Consider the following 17,426-nt stretch of genomic DNA (forward strand, 5'->3'; position numbering starts at 1 on the left):
TCATATTACACAATCCATATAGAGTTTGATCGAAAATGTTTATATTTAGCCACCAAAATCATGGTTAGACAATGTGAAATGTAGCCCAGCTGGTGAGAAAATGTCCGTGCGCCATATTAGACAGTGATCTACTCTTATACATAAATACTCATAAACGTGACTAAAAAATATAGGGTGGACAGGGATTGATAGACAATTTAATTCTTAATACAATCGCGGAATTACATTTTTTTAAATTATCCTTACTTTTCAATACAGTTTGCGCCAAGCGAAGCTACGTCAAAAAACATGGCGTCCTAAGCCACTAACATTTTTCGACAAACACTATTTATCATAATAAAAATGTCCTACTTTGAGCTGTTCTTCCATCAGTATCTTGGGCAAAGGATCCTTTCTTGGGAGTAATCGTCTTTTGGTGGAAAGCTGTCCTCTTGCCATGTGGAAATGCCAACTGCGTTCGGGATGAACTGGAAGCGTGCCCAATTCACAGCGTTTCAGAAATAAATGTCCCAAAATCGCACTAAACGGATATAAATTGCTATAAAACGCTTTAAATTAACTACCTTATGATGTGTTTAACTCCCATAACGAGTAGAAACATGACCAGAGTAATATTACTCCCTCCACTAATGCTCGGAACAAGTGCGGGTCGATGTCCTCCAGGCACATTACGCAGCAAGAAAAGACTTGCTAGCTACAGGTTTTTTTAATTTGTAGTGCCTGTGAACGCGCAATCGACCCCATTCAAATCGTCATCACGTAAAGGCATCCAGGGGAAGACGTAAGCAGTGTCCGTATACTCATAGCAATAACAGTGCCCTTTTAACTGACTCCAGATCAGGGGCCAAAATTTCTGAAATCTGACTCCATGTCAGGGAAATTGCTGTAGAATGGGCTCTGTTCCACTTATAGACAAAATTTCAACTCCTATAGAAACTATAGACTGTTTTCTATCCAATAATAATAATAATATGCATATTGTACGATCAAGGATTTTGTGGGAAGCCGTTTCAAAAATTACACGATTAGCATAAATAGTCACAACAGCGCCCCCATCCTCAACAGGTTAACTTGGGTCATGTTTCGGGTAGCCTTCCACAAGCTTCACACAATAAGTTGGGTGAATTTTGGCCCATTCCTCCTGACATAGCTGGTGTAACTGAGTCAGGTTTGCAGAACTCCTTGCTCACACACGCTTTTTCAGTTCTGCCCACACATTTTCTATAGGATTGAGGTCAGGGCTTTGTGATGACCACTCCAGTACCTTGACTTTGTTGTCCTTAAGCCATTTTGCCACAACTTTGGAAGTATGCTTGGGGTCATTGTCCATTTGGAAGACCCATTTGCGACCAAGCAAATTCCTGTCTGATATCTTGATGTTGCTTCAATAGTCAATTGGAGGTGTACCTGGTGGATGTATTTCAAGGCCTACCTTAACTCATTGCCTCTTTGCTTGACATCATGGGAAAATTAAAATAAATCAGCCAAGACCTCAGAAAAAAGTTGTAGACCTCCACAAGTCTGGCTCATCCTTGGGAGCAATTTCCAAATGCCTGAAGGTACCACGTTCATCTGTACAAACAATAGTACGCAAGTATAAACACCATGGGACCACGCAGCCAACATACTGCTCAGGAAGGAGAAGTGTTCTGTCTCCTAGAGATGAACATACTTTGGTGTGAAAAGTACAAATCAATCCCAGAACAACAGCAAAGGACTTTGTGAAGATGCTTGAGCGAAAAGTAACAAGTTTCTATTTCCACAGTAAAACGAGTCCTATATCGACAACCAGAAAGGCCACTCATTAAGGAAGAAGGCACTGCTCCAAAACAGCCATTAAAAAGGCCAGACTACGGTTTGCAACTGCACATGGGGACAAAGATTGCAATTTTTGGAGAAATGTACTCTGGTCTGATGAAACAGAAATAGAACTGTTTGGCCATAATGACCATCGCTATGTTTGGAGGAAAAAAGGGGACGCTTGCAAGCTGAAGAATACCATCCCAACTGTGAAGCACGGGGATGGCATCATGTTGTGGGTGTGCTTTGCTGCGGGAGGGACTAGTGCGCTTCCCAAAATAGATGGCATCATGAGGTAGGGAAATTATGTAGATATATTGAAGCAACATCTCAAGACATCAGTCAGGAAGTTAACCTCTAGGGTACGTGGGACGGTAGCGTCCCACCTCGTCAACAGCCAGTGAAACTGCAGGGCGCCAAATTCAAATCAACAGAAATCCCATAATTAAAATTCCTCAAACATACATGTATTTTACACCATTTTAAAGATAACCTTGTTGTAAATCCAGCCACAGTGTCGGATTTCAAAAAGGCTTTACGATGAAAGCAATCCAAATGATAATGTGGTGAGTGCCTATTCACAGAATAACACTGCCATTTTTTGAGCCAAAGGGAGGATTCACAAAAAGCAGAAATATAGATAAAATGAATCACTAACCTTTGATCAGATGACACTCATAGGACTTCATGTTACACAATACATGTATGTTTTGTTTGGTCAAGTTAATATTTACAGTAATCCCTCGTTTATCGCGGGGGTTACGTTCCGAAAATGACCCGCGATAAGTGAAATCCGCGAAATAGAAAACTTTTTTTTTTTTTTTTTTTACAATTAGCAACTATTACATGTATACAAATACAGTGACTCACGTGTAGGCCGTTTCACTGCTCTTCAGAGCGTTTCGTCGACATTATGGGTTTAGGAGATGTTCGAAATTACAAGATAATTTGGCCAACTTAATGTAAATTTGCCAAGCTGTTTTATGTACGTACACATAACTGCACGAGACGACAAAATGATAGCACAATTCGTAGCATGTTTTGATACAAGAAGCGGGAGTGAGTTTTTAGCGAATCAGAATGCAGAGCACAATGCACCAAAAAAAAAAAAAAAAAATGCATTATGAAAATCCGCGAAATAGCGAATCCGCGATAAGTGAACCGCGAAGTGGCGAGGGATCACTGTATATCCAAAAATCTGAGTTCACATTGGCGCCTTATGTTCAGAAGTTCCAAAACATCCTTTGATTTTGCAGAGAGCCACATCAATTTACATGAATACTCATTATAAATGTTGATAAATTCAAGTGTTATGCATGAATTTTAGATGCACTTATACTTAATGCAACCGCTGTGTCATATTTCAAAAAAGCTTTAAGGAAAAGGCAAACCATGCAATAATCTGATTCGGCGATCAGAGCCCAATCAAGACAAAAATATATCCGCCATATTGTACAGTCAACAGAAGTCAGAAATAACATTATAAACATTCACTTACCTTTGATCTTCATCAGAATGCACTCCCAGGAATCCCAGTTCCACAAATGTTTGTTTTTGTTCGATAATGTCCATCATTTATGTCCAAATTCCTCGTTGTTCAGTACACTTTCCAAACTCTCGACGCGCGGGCAAGTCCAGCGGAAAGTACGGACGAAAAGTTAAGGTAATATTAGTCGTAAAAACATGACAAACGAAGTATTGAATCAATCTTTGGGATGTTTTTAACAAATCTTCAATAATGTTCCAACCGGAGTATACCTTTTGTCTTCAGAAATGCAATGGAATGCAAGCTAACTCTCTTACGTGAACGCGCCTGGTCAGCTTGTGGCTCTCTGGTAGACCTCTGACTCATTCCCCCGTCATTCGCCCACACCTCACAGTAGAAGCCTCAAACAAGATTCTAAAGACTGTTGACATCTAGTGGAAGCCTTAGGAAGTGAAACATGACCCCACTTCCACTATCTTGGATAAGCAAAGAGTTGAACAACTACACACCTCAGATTTCCCACTTCCTCGTTGGATATTTTTCTCTGGTTTTTGCCTGCCTTATGAGTTCTGTTATACTCAGACATCATTCAAACAGTTTTAGAAACTTCAGAGTTTTCTATCCAAATCTACTAATAATATGCATATTCTAGCATCTGGGCTTGAGTAGCAGGCAGTTTACTCTGGGCACGCTTTTCATCCGGTCTTGAAAATACTGCCCCCTACCCCAAAGATGTTAAGCTTGGTTGAAATTGGGTCTTCCAAATGGACAATGACCCCAAGCATACTTACAAAGTTGTGGCAAAATGGCTTAAGAACCACAAAGTCAAGGTATAGGAGTGGCCATCAAAAAGCCCTGACCTCAATCCCATAGAAGATGTGGGCAGAACTGAAAAGGTGTGTGTGAGCATGGAGGCCTACAAACCTGACTCAGTTACACCAGCTCTGTCAGGGGGAATAGACCAACATTCACCCAACTTATTGTGGAAAGCTACCGGAAACGTTTGACCCAAGTTAAACAATTTAAAGGCAATGCTACCAAATACTAATTGAGTGTATGTATACGTCTGACTCACTGGGAATGTGATGAAAGAAATAAAAGCTGAAATAAATCATTCTCTCCTATTATTATTCTGACATTTAACATTCTTAAAATCAAGTGGTTATGCTAACTGAACTAAGACGGGGCATTTTTACTAGGATTAAATGTCCGGAATTGTGAAAAACATTTTAAATGTATTTGATTTAAGGTGTATGTAAACTTCCGACTTCAACTGTATATTAGCAATTTGTATAGGCACCTGTATGTATGGTGCCTTTAGAAGGTATTCAGATGACTTGACTATTTCCACATTTTGTTATGTTACAGCCGTGTTCTTAAATAGTTTTTTTTCTCAACCTACACAATACAAAGAATGTAGAAGAATACAAAGAAATTAAATATGAAATATCATGTTTACATAAGTATTCAGACCTATTACTCAGTACTTTGTTGAAGCACCTTTTGCCAGCGATTACAGCATTGAGTCTTCTTGGGAATGACAGTACAAGCTTGGCACACCTGTATTTGTGGAAGTTTCTCTCATTTTTCTCTGCAGATCCCCTCAAGCTCTGTCAGGATGGATGGGGAGTGTTGGTGCTCAGCTATTTTCAGGTCTTTCCAGAGATGTTCATTCGGGTTCAAGTCCGGGCTCTTGCTGGGTGACTCAAGGACATTGAGACATTTCCCGAAGCCACTCCTGTGTTGTCTTTGCTGTGTGCTTAGGGTCGTTGTCCTGTTGGAAGGTGAACCTTTGCCCCAGTCTGAGGTCCTGAGCGCTCTGTAGCACGGTTTTATCAAGGGCCTCCGTACTTTGCTCCTTTCATCTTTCCTTCGATCCAGACTAGTGTCCCTGCTGCTGAAAAAAATCCCTGCAGCATAATGCTGCTACCACCATGCATCACTGTAGGGATGGTGCCAGGGTTCCTCCAGATGTGACGCATGGCATTCAGGCCAGAGTTAATTCTTGGTTTCATCAGACCAGAGAATCTTGTTTCTCATGGTCAATTTTTAGGTGCCTTTTGGCAAACACCAAGCTGGCTGTTGTGCCTTTTACTGAGGAGTGTCTTCCGTCTGGCCACTCTACCATAAAGGCCTGATTGGTGGAGTGCTGCGGAGATGGTTTGTTTCTGGAATGTAATCCCATCTCCACAGAGGAACTCTGGAGCTCTGTCAGTGACCATCGGTTTCTTGGTCACCTACCTGACAAGGTCCTTCTCCCTCGGATTTCTCAGTTTGGCTGGGTGGCCAGCTCTAGGATGAGTCCTGCTGGTTCCAAACTTCCATTTTATAATGATGGAGGCCACTGTTTTTGGGGACCTTCAAGGCTGCAGAAATATTTTGGTACCCTTCTCCAGATATGTGCCTCAACATAATCCTGTCTCTGAGCTCTAGGGACAATTCCTTTGAACTCATGGCTTGCTTTTTGCTCTGACATGCACTGTGAACTGGTGTGTAGGACTGGTGTGCCTTTCCAAATCAGGTCCACTCAATTAAATTTACCACAGGTGGACTCCAAGTTGAAGAAACATCTCAAGTACAATCATACATTTGCCAAAATGTATTATGCAGTAATGTATGTAGATTGCTGAGAAAAAGAAAAAAAGAAAAAAAAATCCAGTTTAGAATTTGGCTGTAACGTAACAAAATGTGGAAAAAGTCAATGTCTGAATACTTTCCGACAACACTATCTCCACTGTTAGTGTTGATAAATGGTTTTACACTTTTCAGGGCTCCAGAATATTTTTCCCCCCTCTGGTTCCACTAACATTTTCAGTTGGTGGCACCAGGCCATGATTTGGTCGCACCAAATTTGTGGTGTCACTCAATTAAAAAATAAGTTATTCACAGTACTGAGGTTATGATTCAAGAAATAAGTTTATTTAAACAAGCAGGAATACATGATCAATATATTCTGATTTGCACCCCGAAAATATAAAGCTTTGAATTAAGTGACAAACTAGCATTTACAGCTCACACTGACGCAACCAATAACAAAAAATAGTGTCCCAAGTGAATGGATGCAAAAAATAATCCCTTTGGAGCCCTGCTTTTGTTCAACTTCAAATAAAATAGCTGTTGCAGTGTTTTCAGAGCCAGTTTGTGACAATGTTTTGTGTTGTGTACATAAATCAGAATTCTTTGTGTTAGATATATTATTGTTATTGACCTTGGGCCATCCTGTTGCTCAGATTGGTAATATCCAAGTGTATTCTCTTAATGCTATTTTCCTCTCAAAGATTAAAGAGATTGCGTCCAATGTGGAGCTGGCAGGAGGAAAGAAGGGAGGAGGAGCGGAGAAAGGGAAACCTGTCCCCAAGGCACAGTCTGAGGCCCCGGCCAAACCCGCAGGGCCCCCTAAAAATGCCCCTGTGTATAAGGTGAGACGGCATGACCGGGCTCTTATTGTACGTTTCATGTCTCCGTAGTGGGTTTGCATGTCACGGGGGTCCTTGTCAGGTTTGTTGCACAAAATGTTTGAAGGTGTCTTTTTAGAAGGGTTCAATTGAACTTCAATCATTTGAACAATATAAACTACAGTAGAGGAGATTGTTTTTCGCTCAAACCAATAGAGCTTGAAAACCAGTCAAATCCATGGGAAAGATGCTAGGAGGTATTTGCGTTCTTGTGTGATCCACTAAACCAGTGACTACCTAGTACCCAGAGCCCCAGGGACAATTTATTTTTGCTAAGCACAGAGCTTCAATATAAGGCTGTGGTCAAAACCATGACAGGTGGGGGTAGTTTAATGTTGAAGCTGGACTTATGGACAACCTGCTGGTAATATTAGTGCAATGAATACAGTGTGGGACAATGTAATCTCTGTTGACTATGTGGTCATCTATGCTGTTCTATTCCACAGCAGTGTCTCCTAAATGGTGGGTGGCAGCCAGTGTTTGGTGATTGCTTAAGGCTGGATTGGTTTTCCTCTTAAAAAGCATATTGGGGAAATATTTTAAATTGCTCTCAATGTGTTATTTCCTGTATGTAAAAAAATAAAATTATTTGTTTATTCTAAAATCTGGTTTAATCTGTCGTCTAGGATGTTGGCGTTGCTAAGAAAGGGAAGCCTGGGGCTGAAGGTGGAGCAGGAGCCAAGAGTAAGAAGCCTGCTGTAACCAAAGAGATCGTGGAGACTGAGCTCTCGGTGAGTACTCACATCTTACTGATTTTGAAGCATTTATATAGTCATCAATAAATTACTCAATATTAAATAGATTCAAGTAGCAAATGGCAGCCCATCCCCCCCCTATGGTGCACTAATATTTAGCTCTGGAATAGGGTGCAATTTTAAACTGGGCTCTAGTCAAAAGTATGTATTGACTGTGTTCTTAGGTGGAGGTGTGTGATGAGCTGGCTGCAGCGGTGCTGCCTGCCTCCTGTGTAGAGATGCTGGACAGCTCCAACTGGAAGGAGAGGCTGGCCAGCATGGAGGAATTTTACCAGGTCAGCAGCATTTATGATTTCACGTTCTCTTTGTTTCTCCGTCTACTCTATTACAACATTTGTTTTTGCAGTGTACGTCTCTTGAGTAGCCTTGCACCAGCCTTGGCTTGTGTGAGTAGGAATGGCTCATAGGCGCATATCTCCTGTTTCTGTATCGTGAGGCAGCTAGATGTACAAGTACACCTCCTGGACAGGACACTAATCTATCACCCCAAGCAATCTCCTTCATGCTGAGTGCCAGGCAGGCTCATCAGATCTAGGGTTGAATATTTTGCAAATATTCCTTCCTGAGAATAAGTCTCTTTTTCTCCCGGGTAACTCGGTATTTCTCACCCAGACTAGAAGTGTCATTCTAAAGCATATAAATATACAGAACAAACAATTATCCCAGAAACCCTAGACCATTCAAATTTGCATACCGCCCCAACAGATCCACAGATGATGCAATCTCTATTGCTCTCCACTCTGCCCTTTCCCAGCTGAACAAAAGGAACACCTATGTAAGAATGCTATTCTTTGACTACAGCTCAGCATTCAACACCATAGTGCCCTCAGCTCATCACTAAGCTAAGGACCGTGGGACTAAACACCTCCCTCTGCAAATGGATCCTGGACTCCCTAACGGGCTGCCTCCAGGTGGTGAGGGTAGGTAGCAACACATCCGCCATGCTCATCCTCAACACTCATGTTCAGTCCCCTCCTGTACTCCCTGTTCACTCATGACTGCACGACTCCAACACCAAGTTTGCCGATGACACAACAGTGGTAGGCCTGATCACCGACAACAATGAGACAGCCTATAGGGAGGAGGTCTGACACCTGGCCGTGTGGTGCCAGGACAACCTCTCCCTCAACGTGATCAAGACTAAGGAGGTTGTGGACTACAGGAAAAAGAGGAGCGAGCACACCCCCATTCTCATCGACGGGGCTGCAATGGAGCAGGTTGAGAGCTTCTTCAAGTTCCTTGGTGCCACGTCACCAACAAATTAACATGGTCTAAGCAGACCAAGACAGTCGCGAAGAGGGCACGACAAAGCCCCCCCCCCCCCCCCCCCCCCCAGGAGACTGAAAAGATTTGTCATGGGTCCTCAGATCCTCAAAAGGTTCTACAGCTGCACCATTGCAAGTATCCTGACTGGTTTCATCACTGCCTGGTATGGCAACTGCTCGTCCTCCGACCGCAAGGCACTACAGAGGGTAGTACGTACGGCCCAGTACATCACTGGAACAAAGCTTCCTGCCACCCAGGACCTCGACACCAGGCGGTGTCAGAGGAAGGCCCTAATAAACTCCAGCCACCCTAGTCATAGACTGTTCTCTGCTACGGCACGGCAAGCGGTACCGGAGCGCCACGTCTAGGTCCAAGAGGCTTCTAATCCGCTTCTACCCCCACGTCAAAAGACTCCTGAACATCTAATCAAAGGGCTACCCAGACTATTTGCATTGCCCCCCACCCCCCTATTTTACACAGCTGCTACTGTTATTAATGCATATTCACTATAATAACTCTACCTATATGTACACTACCGTTCAAAAGTTTGCCGTCACTTCAAAATGTCCTTGTTTTTGAAAATAGTTTTTTGTCCATTTAAAATAACATCAAATTAATCAGAAATACAGCGGACATTGTTAATGTTGTAAATGACTATTGTAGCTGGAAACGGCAGATTTTATGATTTTTAACCGTCACTCCTGTGTTCTAATGGCACTTTGTTAGCTAATCCAAGTTAATCATTTTAAAAGGCTAATTGATCATTAGAAAACCCTTTTGCAATTGTTAGCACAGCTGAAAACTGTTCTGATTTAAAAAACAAATAAATAAAAATACAATGGTCCTTTAGACTAGTTGAGCATCAGCATTTGTGGGTTCGATTGCAGGCTCAATGGACAGACACAAATAACTTTCTTCTATAACTCGTCAGTCTATTCTTGTTCTGAGAAATGAAGGCTATTCCATGCAGGAAATTGCCAAAAAACAACGCTGTGTACTACTACCTTCACAGAACAGCGCAAACTGGCCCTAACCAGAATAGAAAGAGGAATGGGAGGCCCCTGTGCACAACTAAGCGGACAAGTACATTAGTGTAGTGTACATATTACCTCGACTAACCGGTACCCCCTGTACAGTGGTTCGTCCTTTAAAAGTTGCAGCGTACTGCGGCGCAGCTTGCATGTTGCCGCAGAATTCTATTCTATGGCATGTTATTTAAGTGTGATCCGCATCTTTTGAGAAGTATTTGATAGCCTTCAATAATGGCTGTACTAGAGAATGCGGGCACGTTGGAGACCGGGGTTCAATTCCCCAATGGGGAGGAAGGAGTAGGCTGTCCTTGTAAATAAGAATTAACTGACTTGTCTAGTAAAATAAAGGTTAAACTAAGAGCATATTATTTCTACACCCTAATTTTATAGTTCTAGTCTAACCACTACCCAAATGAAAATGGTGAAAATAAAAATCTAATTGATTTAGCAAGACCAGTCCCCATGCTTGACTCAGTAGCGCGAAACAGTGCTAAAATAGGTGTAGACTATTGCTTCTAACTTAATATTCTCTTTAAATAAGACCTACACCACTTAACAGCACATTACTCAACACTTGTAAGACTCATGTCGCCTACAGTATATTGAAATGACGCTCTGCCAATAATTAGAGGATTGGAGAATCATTTATTCTCTTAGTAATTAGTTATGAATCATAGCTAAATAAACATCGGCATTTTGAAATATTATTTTATTAATGAACGCATAAAGATGCCATTTGTTAGATTGTTTTAGATTGGGTATTGAACCAGCATCTGTAGCAACAGCTTGAACTGCTATGCAGTGTCTTGTACAGTGCCTGAGTGGCGCAACGGTCTAACATGACCGGTCGGGAGTGGCCAACGGTAAGGGCAAAATATTCCTAAAAGAATAATAACCTTAGTGTAACAACCGTTTTAGTAAGTAATACTGAAGTCGTGCACAATTCCGTTTCTATTTAGGTATATATCACCCATTCATTGTCAGACACAGTTGGACCCAAAAGCGTAATCGGTGCTCTAACCCCCCCCCCCCCCGTGCGCTGGTCTGGAGCAATGAAGTGGTGATGCAGGGTACTGTACTAAACCACAAATTACCTCTAAGTACTGCAGCATAAGCTCGCAACTTTTAGAGTAATCCCTGTATATAGCCTCGCTATTGTTATTTTACTGCTGCTCTTTATTTGTTTTTTCTTAACTGCATTGTTGGATAAGGGCTTGTAAGTAAGCATTTCAGTAAGGTCTACACTTGTATTCGGCGCATGTGACAAATAAAATTTGAACTGGCTATGCCATATTGCTGTGGGTTACACTAGTTCATTTAGCAGAAAAGATTTGCTTAGAATTCCTTGGCATTATTTTATAGTATGAAGAATACAATTGAACAAAGCTGAATAAAATAGAAAACGTCCTTGCTCAAAGATTTGAGGGAGTGTGCACATGCGGTTAACAAAGGAACAGGTTCTCCTATATGCTTAATTTAGTTATTTATGCAACTTTGGTTGTGATACAAATGTTGGGCTTTGTTTGGATTTTGAATACATTCTAAGGCTGCATGAAAGGCATGTGCTTTGTTTCTTGCACATACTTCATCACTCTTTCATAATTTGACAAGCACTTGATAATGCTGTGAATTTCCCGCCGGCATCCCCCTAATGTGGCTGTAATGCCCCCTAATGCCGTTTGTAGCCATTGGCCATTCTGCCCTTGGGCTGAATATAATGATTAGAATTCCCGGCTGCGTGTTCTGAAGCGCCTCACTGTCATGGCTCTCTCAGATCTCAATTCTTTTTAGCCAATGCCCGTCACATGATACGTTTCTTCTCACAGGCGTCTATCTTCGTTTCGATGTAGGCTGCAAGTGAAGACTGACACATTGGGGGTGCAACTGCGTGCATCCTATCGAATTCCAGGCAACAAGATGAGTAGGCGTAACGAACAGCGAAAGCACTAGCCTATGTCCAGGCATGCAAACCTTTCAGCGAAATTCAGTTTTGAATCCAAATAGGTCACCTGCGTGATTCATGTAGATGAGGAAAGTATATACGAACGAGTAATGCGAGTTTGAACCAATACTGGCTATATCTAAGGCTCAGCCAGTCGTTCACAAAACCGAATGCAGCACGCGACTGAAGAGACAGACAATTTGCTAGTTACAGCATCAGCGCGTGCTCTGGAAAGCGTGGAGAGTGGAATGGCAGTTTGCCAGGTACATCAGCGTGTCCCCTGAACGATAAAAAAAAAAAAAAAGTTAACATTAGTGAGAAACCTGATCGCGGAGACAGGGGTGAGAACGTGTATTGAATGAGCTGTAACAGAAATACTACTGGCATTTTGAAAGTTTGAGGCAAGGGAGAAGGTGTGGTGGAACAAGTATTAAGTATCTTGCTAGCTGAATCAAATTCTCCTTCAGCTAGCTGGAGAAATGTTGAGCAGCATTAACCAAAATTATCTGATCAGTTAAATAGGCTAAGGTATTGTGTGATAATTAGCTGGCTAATAAAGTCAGACAAGTAACATTAGTTAGCCAATGTTACATCAGAATAGTTAACATTAGTAACCTAACCAATTTGCTATAGTATTAACTGGTATACGACTCCTTGCTGTTCCTGAAGTTATAATGCTTTGGTTGCTTACTGGACCCTGGCAATCTGTGATAGTTCATTAGCTAGATAAAATATCTGAACTGTCTTTCCTCTACAGTACTATATGTGGTTCATTTTCTGAATAAGGGATTTAGGTCAAAATGTGTTGCTTGTTAAACAAGTGGATTCAGGGATCAAGTGTAGCTGGGCCTGGCTTTGACTTAAGCTGGATTCCACAATAGATAGGCTGGACAATTTTTAACAATGCTTTTTTTCTGATAACTAGTTCATTGCATCAGCAGTGGAGCACATTTTCATAATATTACCACATGTCCCAGCTGCTTGCTGTAATTTTAAAGTAATCGCTACTAAACAGGCCTTATTTTAGGGTGTTTTTAACCCTGCCAGCTCTTATTACTCTTTTGAGCACCGTGGCACCAACTCGACTTCCGAATGTTCTTTTCCCAGCCCATTGTCTTTCGTCATAATGCCCGCTTAGCTATTGTTGGCACAGACCTGCCCACGAACTCAGAGGCTTACCTCAGGAAATGTATTAAGTTCACTGCTACTTTGTGAGCCAGTTCACTTCTCCTGGATACACGTTGTTGTGACCCACAGGGTTAACGATGGCTGGCGCATAGCCATCAAACTTTAGACATTTTCTGATCATGTGTAACCATATTTTCTTTCAGCAAAAGGTGTAAACCTAAACAAAAACCGAGTCTGTCTTTCAAGATGTGGCCGATTTTTAAACAGCCAGACATTTCCTTTTACGAAGAAATATCCTATGGGCACAAACCCACCGTCGCCGAACCAGACAAGACTGGCAAAAAGTGCTCTTCACTGACGAGTCACGGTTTTGTCTCACCAGGGGTGATGGTTGGATTCGCGTTTATCGTTGAAGGAATGAGCTTTTACACTGAGGACTGTACTCTGGAGCGGAATCGATTTGGAGGTGGAAGGTCTGGGGCGGTGTGCCCCACATCATTGGACTGAGCTTGTTGTCATTGCAGGTAATCTCAACTCTGCGTTGAAGGGAAGACATCCTCCTCCCTCATGTGGTACCCTCCCTGTAGGCTCATCCTGACATGTCCCTCCAGCATGACAAAGCCACCACGCACAGAACGAGCAGTATGGCAGATTTCCTGCAAGACAGGAATGTCAGTGTTCTGCCATGGCCAGCAACGTGCCCGGATCTAAATTCCATTGAGCACGTCTGGGACCTGTTAGATGTGAGGGCTAGGGCCCCCCCAAAAGTGTCCGGGAACTTGCAGGTGCCTTGGTGAGATGTTACCCCACTCTTCCACAACAAGAACTGGCAAACCTGGTGCAGTCCATGAGATGCACTGCAGTACTTTATGCAGCTGTTGGCCACACCAGATACTGACAGCTCATTTTGATCTTGACCCACCCCCCCTTTGTTAAGGGAAACATTATTCAATTTCTGTTAGTCACGTCTGTTGAACTTGTTCAGTTTGTCTCAGTTGTTGAATCTTGTTATGTTCATACAAATATGTACACATGATAAGTTTGCTGAAAATAAATGCAGTTGAGTGAGGACGTTTTTTTTTTTGCACATACATACACCTTAGCCAAATACATTTAAACCCAGTTTTTCACAATTCCTGACATTTAATCCTAGTGGAAATTCCATGTCTTAGGTCAGTTAGGATCACCACTTTATTTTAAGAATGTGAAATGTCAATAATAGTAGTGATTTTATTTCAGCTTATTTCGTTCATCACATCTCCTAAAGCCATGACATCATTTTCTGGAATTTTCCAAGCTGTTTAAAGGCACAGTCAACGTAGTGTATATGTAAACTTCTGATCCACTGGAATTGTGACGTCTGTAAACAATTGTTGGAAAAGTTACTTGTGTCATGCACAAAGTAGATGTCCTAACCGACTTACCAGAACTATAGTTTGTTAACAAGACATTTGTGGAGTGGTTGAAAAGCGAGTTTGACGCCGACCTTAGTGTATGTAAACTTCCGACTTCAACTGTATGTATATCGTATTATGCCTGTTTCTTTTGGGATGGAATGCGCTAACCTCAACTCTAGTATACATATACACTGCTCAAAAAAATAAAGGGAACACTTAAACAACACAATGTAACTCCAAGTCAATCACACTTCTGTGAAATCAAACTGTCCACTTAGGAAGCAACACTGATTGACAATAAATTTCACATGCTGTTGTGCAAATGGAATAGACAAAAGGTGGAAATTATAGGCAATTAGCAAGACACCCCCCAAAAAGGAGTGATTCTGCAGGTGGTGATCACAGACCACTTCTCAGTTTCTATGCTTCCTGGCTGATGTTTTGGTCACTTTTGAATGCTGGCGGTGCTCTCACTCTAGTGGTAGCATGAGACGCAGTCTACAACCCACACAAGTGGCTCAGGTAGTGCAGTTCATCCAGGATGGCACATCAATGCGAGCTGTGGCAAAAAGGTTTGCTGTGTCTGTCAGCGTAGTGTCCAGAGCATGGAGGCGCTACCAGGAGACAGGCCAGTACATCAGGAGATGTGGAGGAGGCCGTAGGAGGGCAACAACCCAGCAGCAGGACCGCTACCTCCGCAATTGTGCAAGGAGGTGCACTGCCAGAGCCCTGCAAAATGACCTTCAGCAGGCCACAAATGTGCATGTGTCAGCATATGGTCTCACAAGGGGTCGGAGGATCTCATCTCGGTACCTATTGGCAGTCAGGCTACCTCTGGCTAAAACATGGAGGGCTGTGCGGCCCCACAAAGAAATGCCACCCCACACCATGACTGACCCATCGCCAAACCGGTCATGCTGGAGGATGTTGCAGGCAGCAGAACGTTCTCCACGGCGTCTCCAGACTCTGTCACGTCTGTCAAATGTGCTCATGTGCTCAGTGTGATCCTGCTTTCGTCTGTGGAGAGCACAGGGCGCCAGTGGCGAATTTGCCAATCTTGGTGTTCTCTGGCAAATGCCAAATGTCCTGCACGGTGTTGGGCTGTAAGCACAACCCCCACCTGTGGACGTCGGGCCCTCATACCACCCTCATGGAGTCTGTTTCTGACCGTTTAAGCAGACACATGCACATTTGTGGCCTGCTGGAGGTCATTTTGCAGGGCACTGGCAGTGCACCTCCTTGCACAAAGGCGGAGGTAGCGGCCCTGCTGCTGGGTTGTTGCCCTCCTACGGCCTCCTCCACGTCTCCTGATGTACTGGCCTGTCTACTGGTAGCTCCTGCATGCTCTGGACACTACGCTGACAGACACAGCAAACCTTTTTGCCACAGTTCGCATTGATGTGCCATCCTGAATGAACTGCACTACCTGAGCCACTTGTGTGGGTTGTAGACTCCGTCTCATGCTACCACTAGAGTGAGAGCACCGCCAGCATTCAAAAGTGACCAAAACATCAGCCAGGAAGCATAGGAACTGAGAAGTGGTCTGTGGTCACCACCTGCAGAATCACTCCTGTTTTGGGGGGTGTCTTGCTAATTGCCTATAATTTCCACCTTTTGTCTATTCCATTTGCACAACAGCATGTGAAATTTATTGTCAATCAGTGTTGCTTCCTAAGTGGACAGTTTGATTTCACAGAAGTGTGATTGACTTTGAGTTACATTGTGTTGTTTAAGTGTTCCCTTTATTTTTTTGAGCAGTGTATTATGTAATCATCTTAATATCTCATAACAGTAATAGAAAACACAAGACTGCCTCAACAGCCTGCAAATAAATTACATCATGCAACCCTTGCAGTTAACAAATTTACCTCCGTGTGCTCTTCGTTTGCACGAGAAGGCAGAGTGATCGCTGCCGCTGACAGCACAAGCTTTTGGCAGAGCTTGTGGAGCTGGCTACTTGTGCGAGAAGGCAAAGCGGCTGGTTGATGAATTTGACAGTGAATGTAATAGGAAAATACGTTTCTTGACCAGAGGTGACTGAATTAATGTTCAGGATTATTGATGGTAGTTATTGGAACAGTAATCAAGTATAATTTCAAAACAAGCATGAAAATAATGATCTTGAATCATCATAGTAATTCGATCATCTGTTAAAATGCTGTTTCTGTCCTTCTCTTGCAATAGTAGTGGAAAGGGACAGGAAAGTGCGTGTCGGGAGTTTTTCTGTGAGGGTGTGGGGAAGTTGTACATGCAGGGAGAACTGATCTTCTTAAATGTAATTTGTGGTCTTATGCTCCTATCTATTGGGTTGATTTAGTTACTGCAGTTCATTTTGTTTAAAAAAAAATCTGATCGTACTATCAAACTTTATATACCTAAGGTCACTGAATAAAGTGTATATCCTTACTGAAGTAGTAATTACTCAAATGCTTAATATAAAATATTTGCTAGTTCATTTCCAGTTAGTCAATTACATTCAAAGTAAAATACTTACAGTATAACAATTAAACTGATGGTCCATACGCATATACAAAAAACACCATAGATTTAGTTCATTATTTAAATAAAAAATAAAAAAAACTTTCTATACACGGGTACCATTTTTTTTTAGCTTCCCCCCCCCCCCCCCCCCCCCATTAATCTGCATAATCTCTTTCTAATTATCTAAGGCTGGGCAGTGTATCTCGTTGTCATCAATCGCTAGCCCAGAAATACTATTTGCCCTTGGAACGCTGAACTCCCCCCATTTGTTTTCCTATGGAGAGGCATGCTGGTATATTTTGCCAAATATCTTAATGTGTATATTTTGAGGGGAGTAGGACACCATTTTCATCTGTTCTTTCTAATTGTGACTGCCAGGTTGCAGTTGTAAATGAAAACTTGTTCTCAACTGGCCTACCTGGTGAAATTAAAAAAATAATTACGTAAGTCTGGGCAGTGTGTCTCATTATCATCGATCGCCAGAAATAAATAGTCCTAAATTGTAATTTGTTTCCTACTTCCTCCTTATGCAGACGTAAATGCATTTGACACCATAGAGGTGCGTATGTTTTCTTTCAACAAGTATTTTTTTCAGTTTTGTCCTTAGAACAAATTGTAGTAGTAATATAAAAAGGGATTCCTTTTTTTGTGCCTTTTGGGCAAGATGGATTTCTAAGCATAATTC

The 17,426-nt window shown here is 42.2% G+C and overlaps 1 protein-coding gene across 2 annotated transcripts in view; it reads left to right on the top strand.

The window, feature by feature from the left end:
- Positions 1 to 17,426, top strand: part of LOC129854016 (cytoskeleton-associated protein 5-like) — a 90,172-nt gene that overhangs the window by 13,107 nt on the left and 59,639 nt on the right. For both annotated transcript variants that reach the window (XM_055920613.1, XM_055920614.1), the window contains exons 12-14: positions 6,565 to 6,705; positions 7,368 to 7,472; positions 7,661 to 7,771. In XM_055920613.1, the coding sequence (XP_055776588.1) occupies positions 6,565 to 6,705; positions 7,368 to 7,472; positions 7,661 to 7,771 (357 nt within the window). The remainder of the gene's footprint in view (positions 1 to 6,564; positions 6,706 to 7,367; positions 7,473 to 7,660; positions 7,772 to 17,426) is intronic.

The sequence above is a fragment of the Salvelinus fontinalis genome, chromosome 4 (genome assembly GCF_029448725.1).
Source record: "Salvelinus fontinalis isolate EN_2023a chromosome 4, ASM2944872v1, whole genome shotgun sequence".
NCBI lineage: Eukaryota > Metazoa > Chordata > Actinopteri > Salmoniformes > Salmonidae > Salvelinus > Salvelinus fontinalis.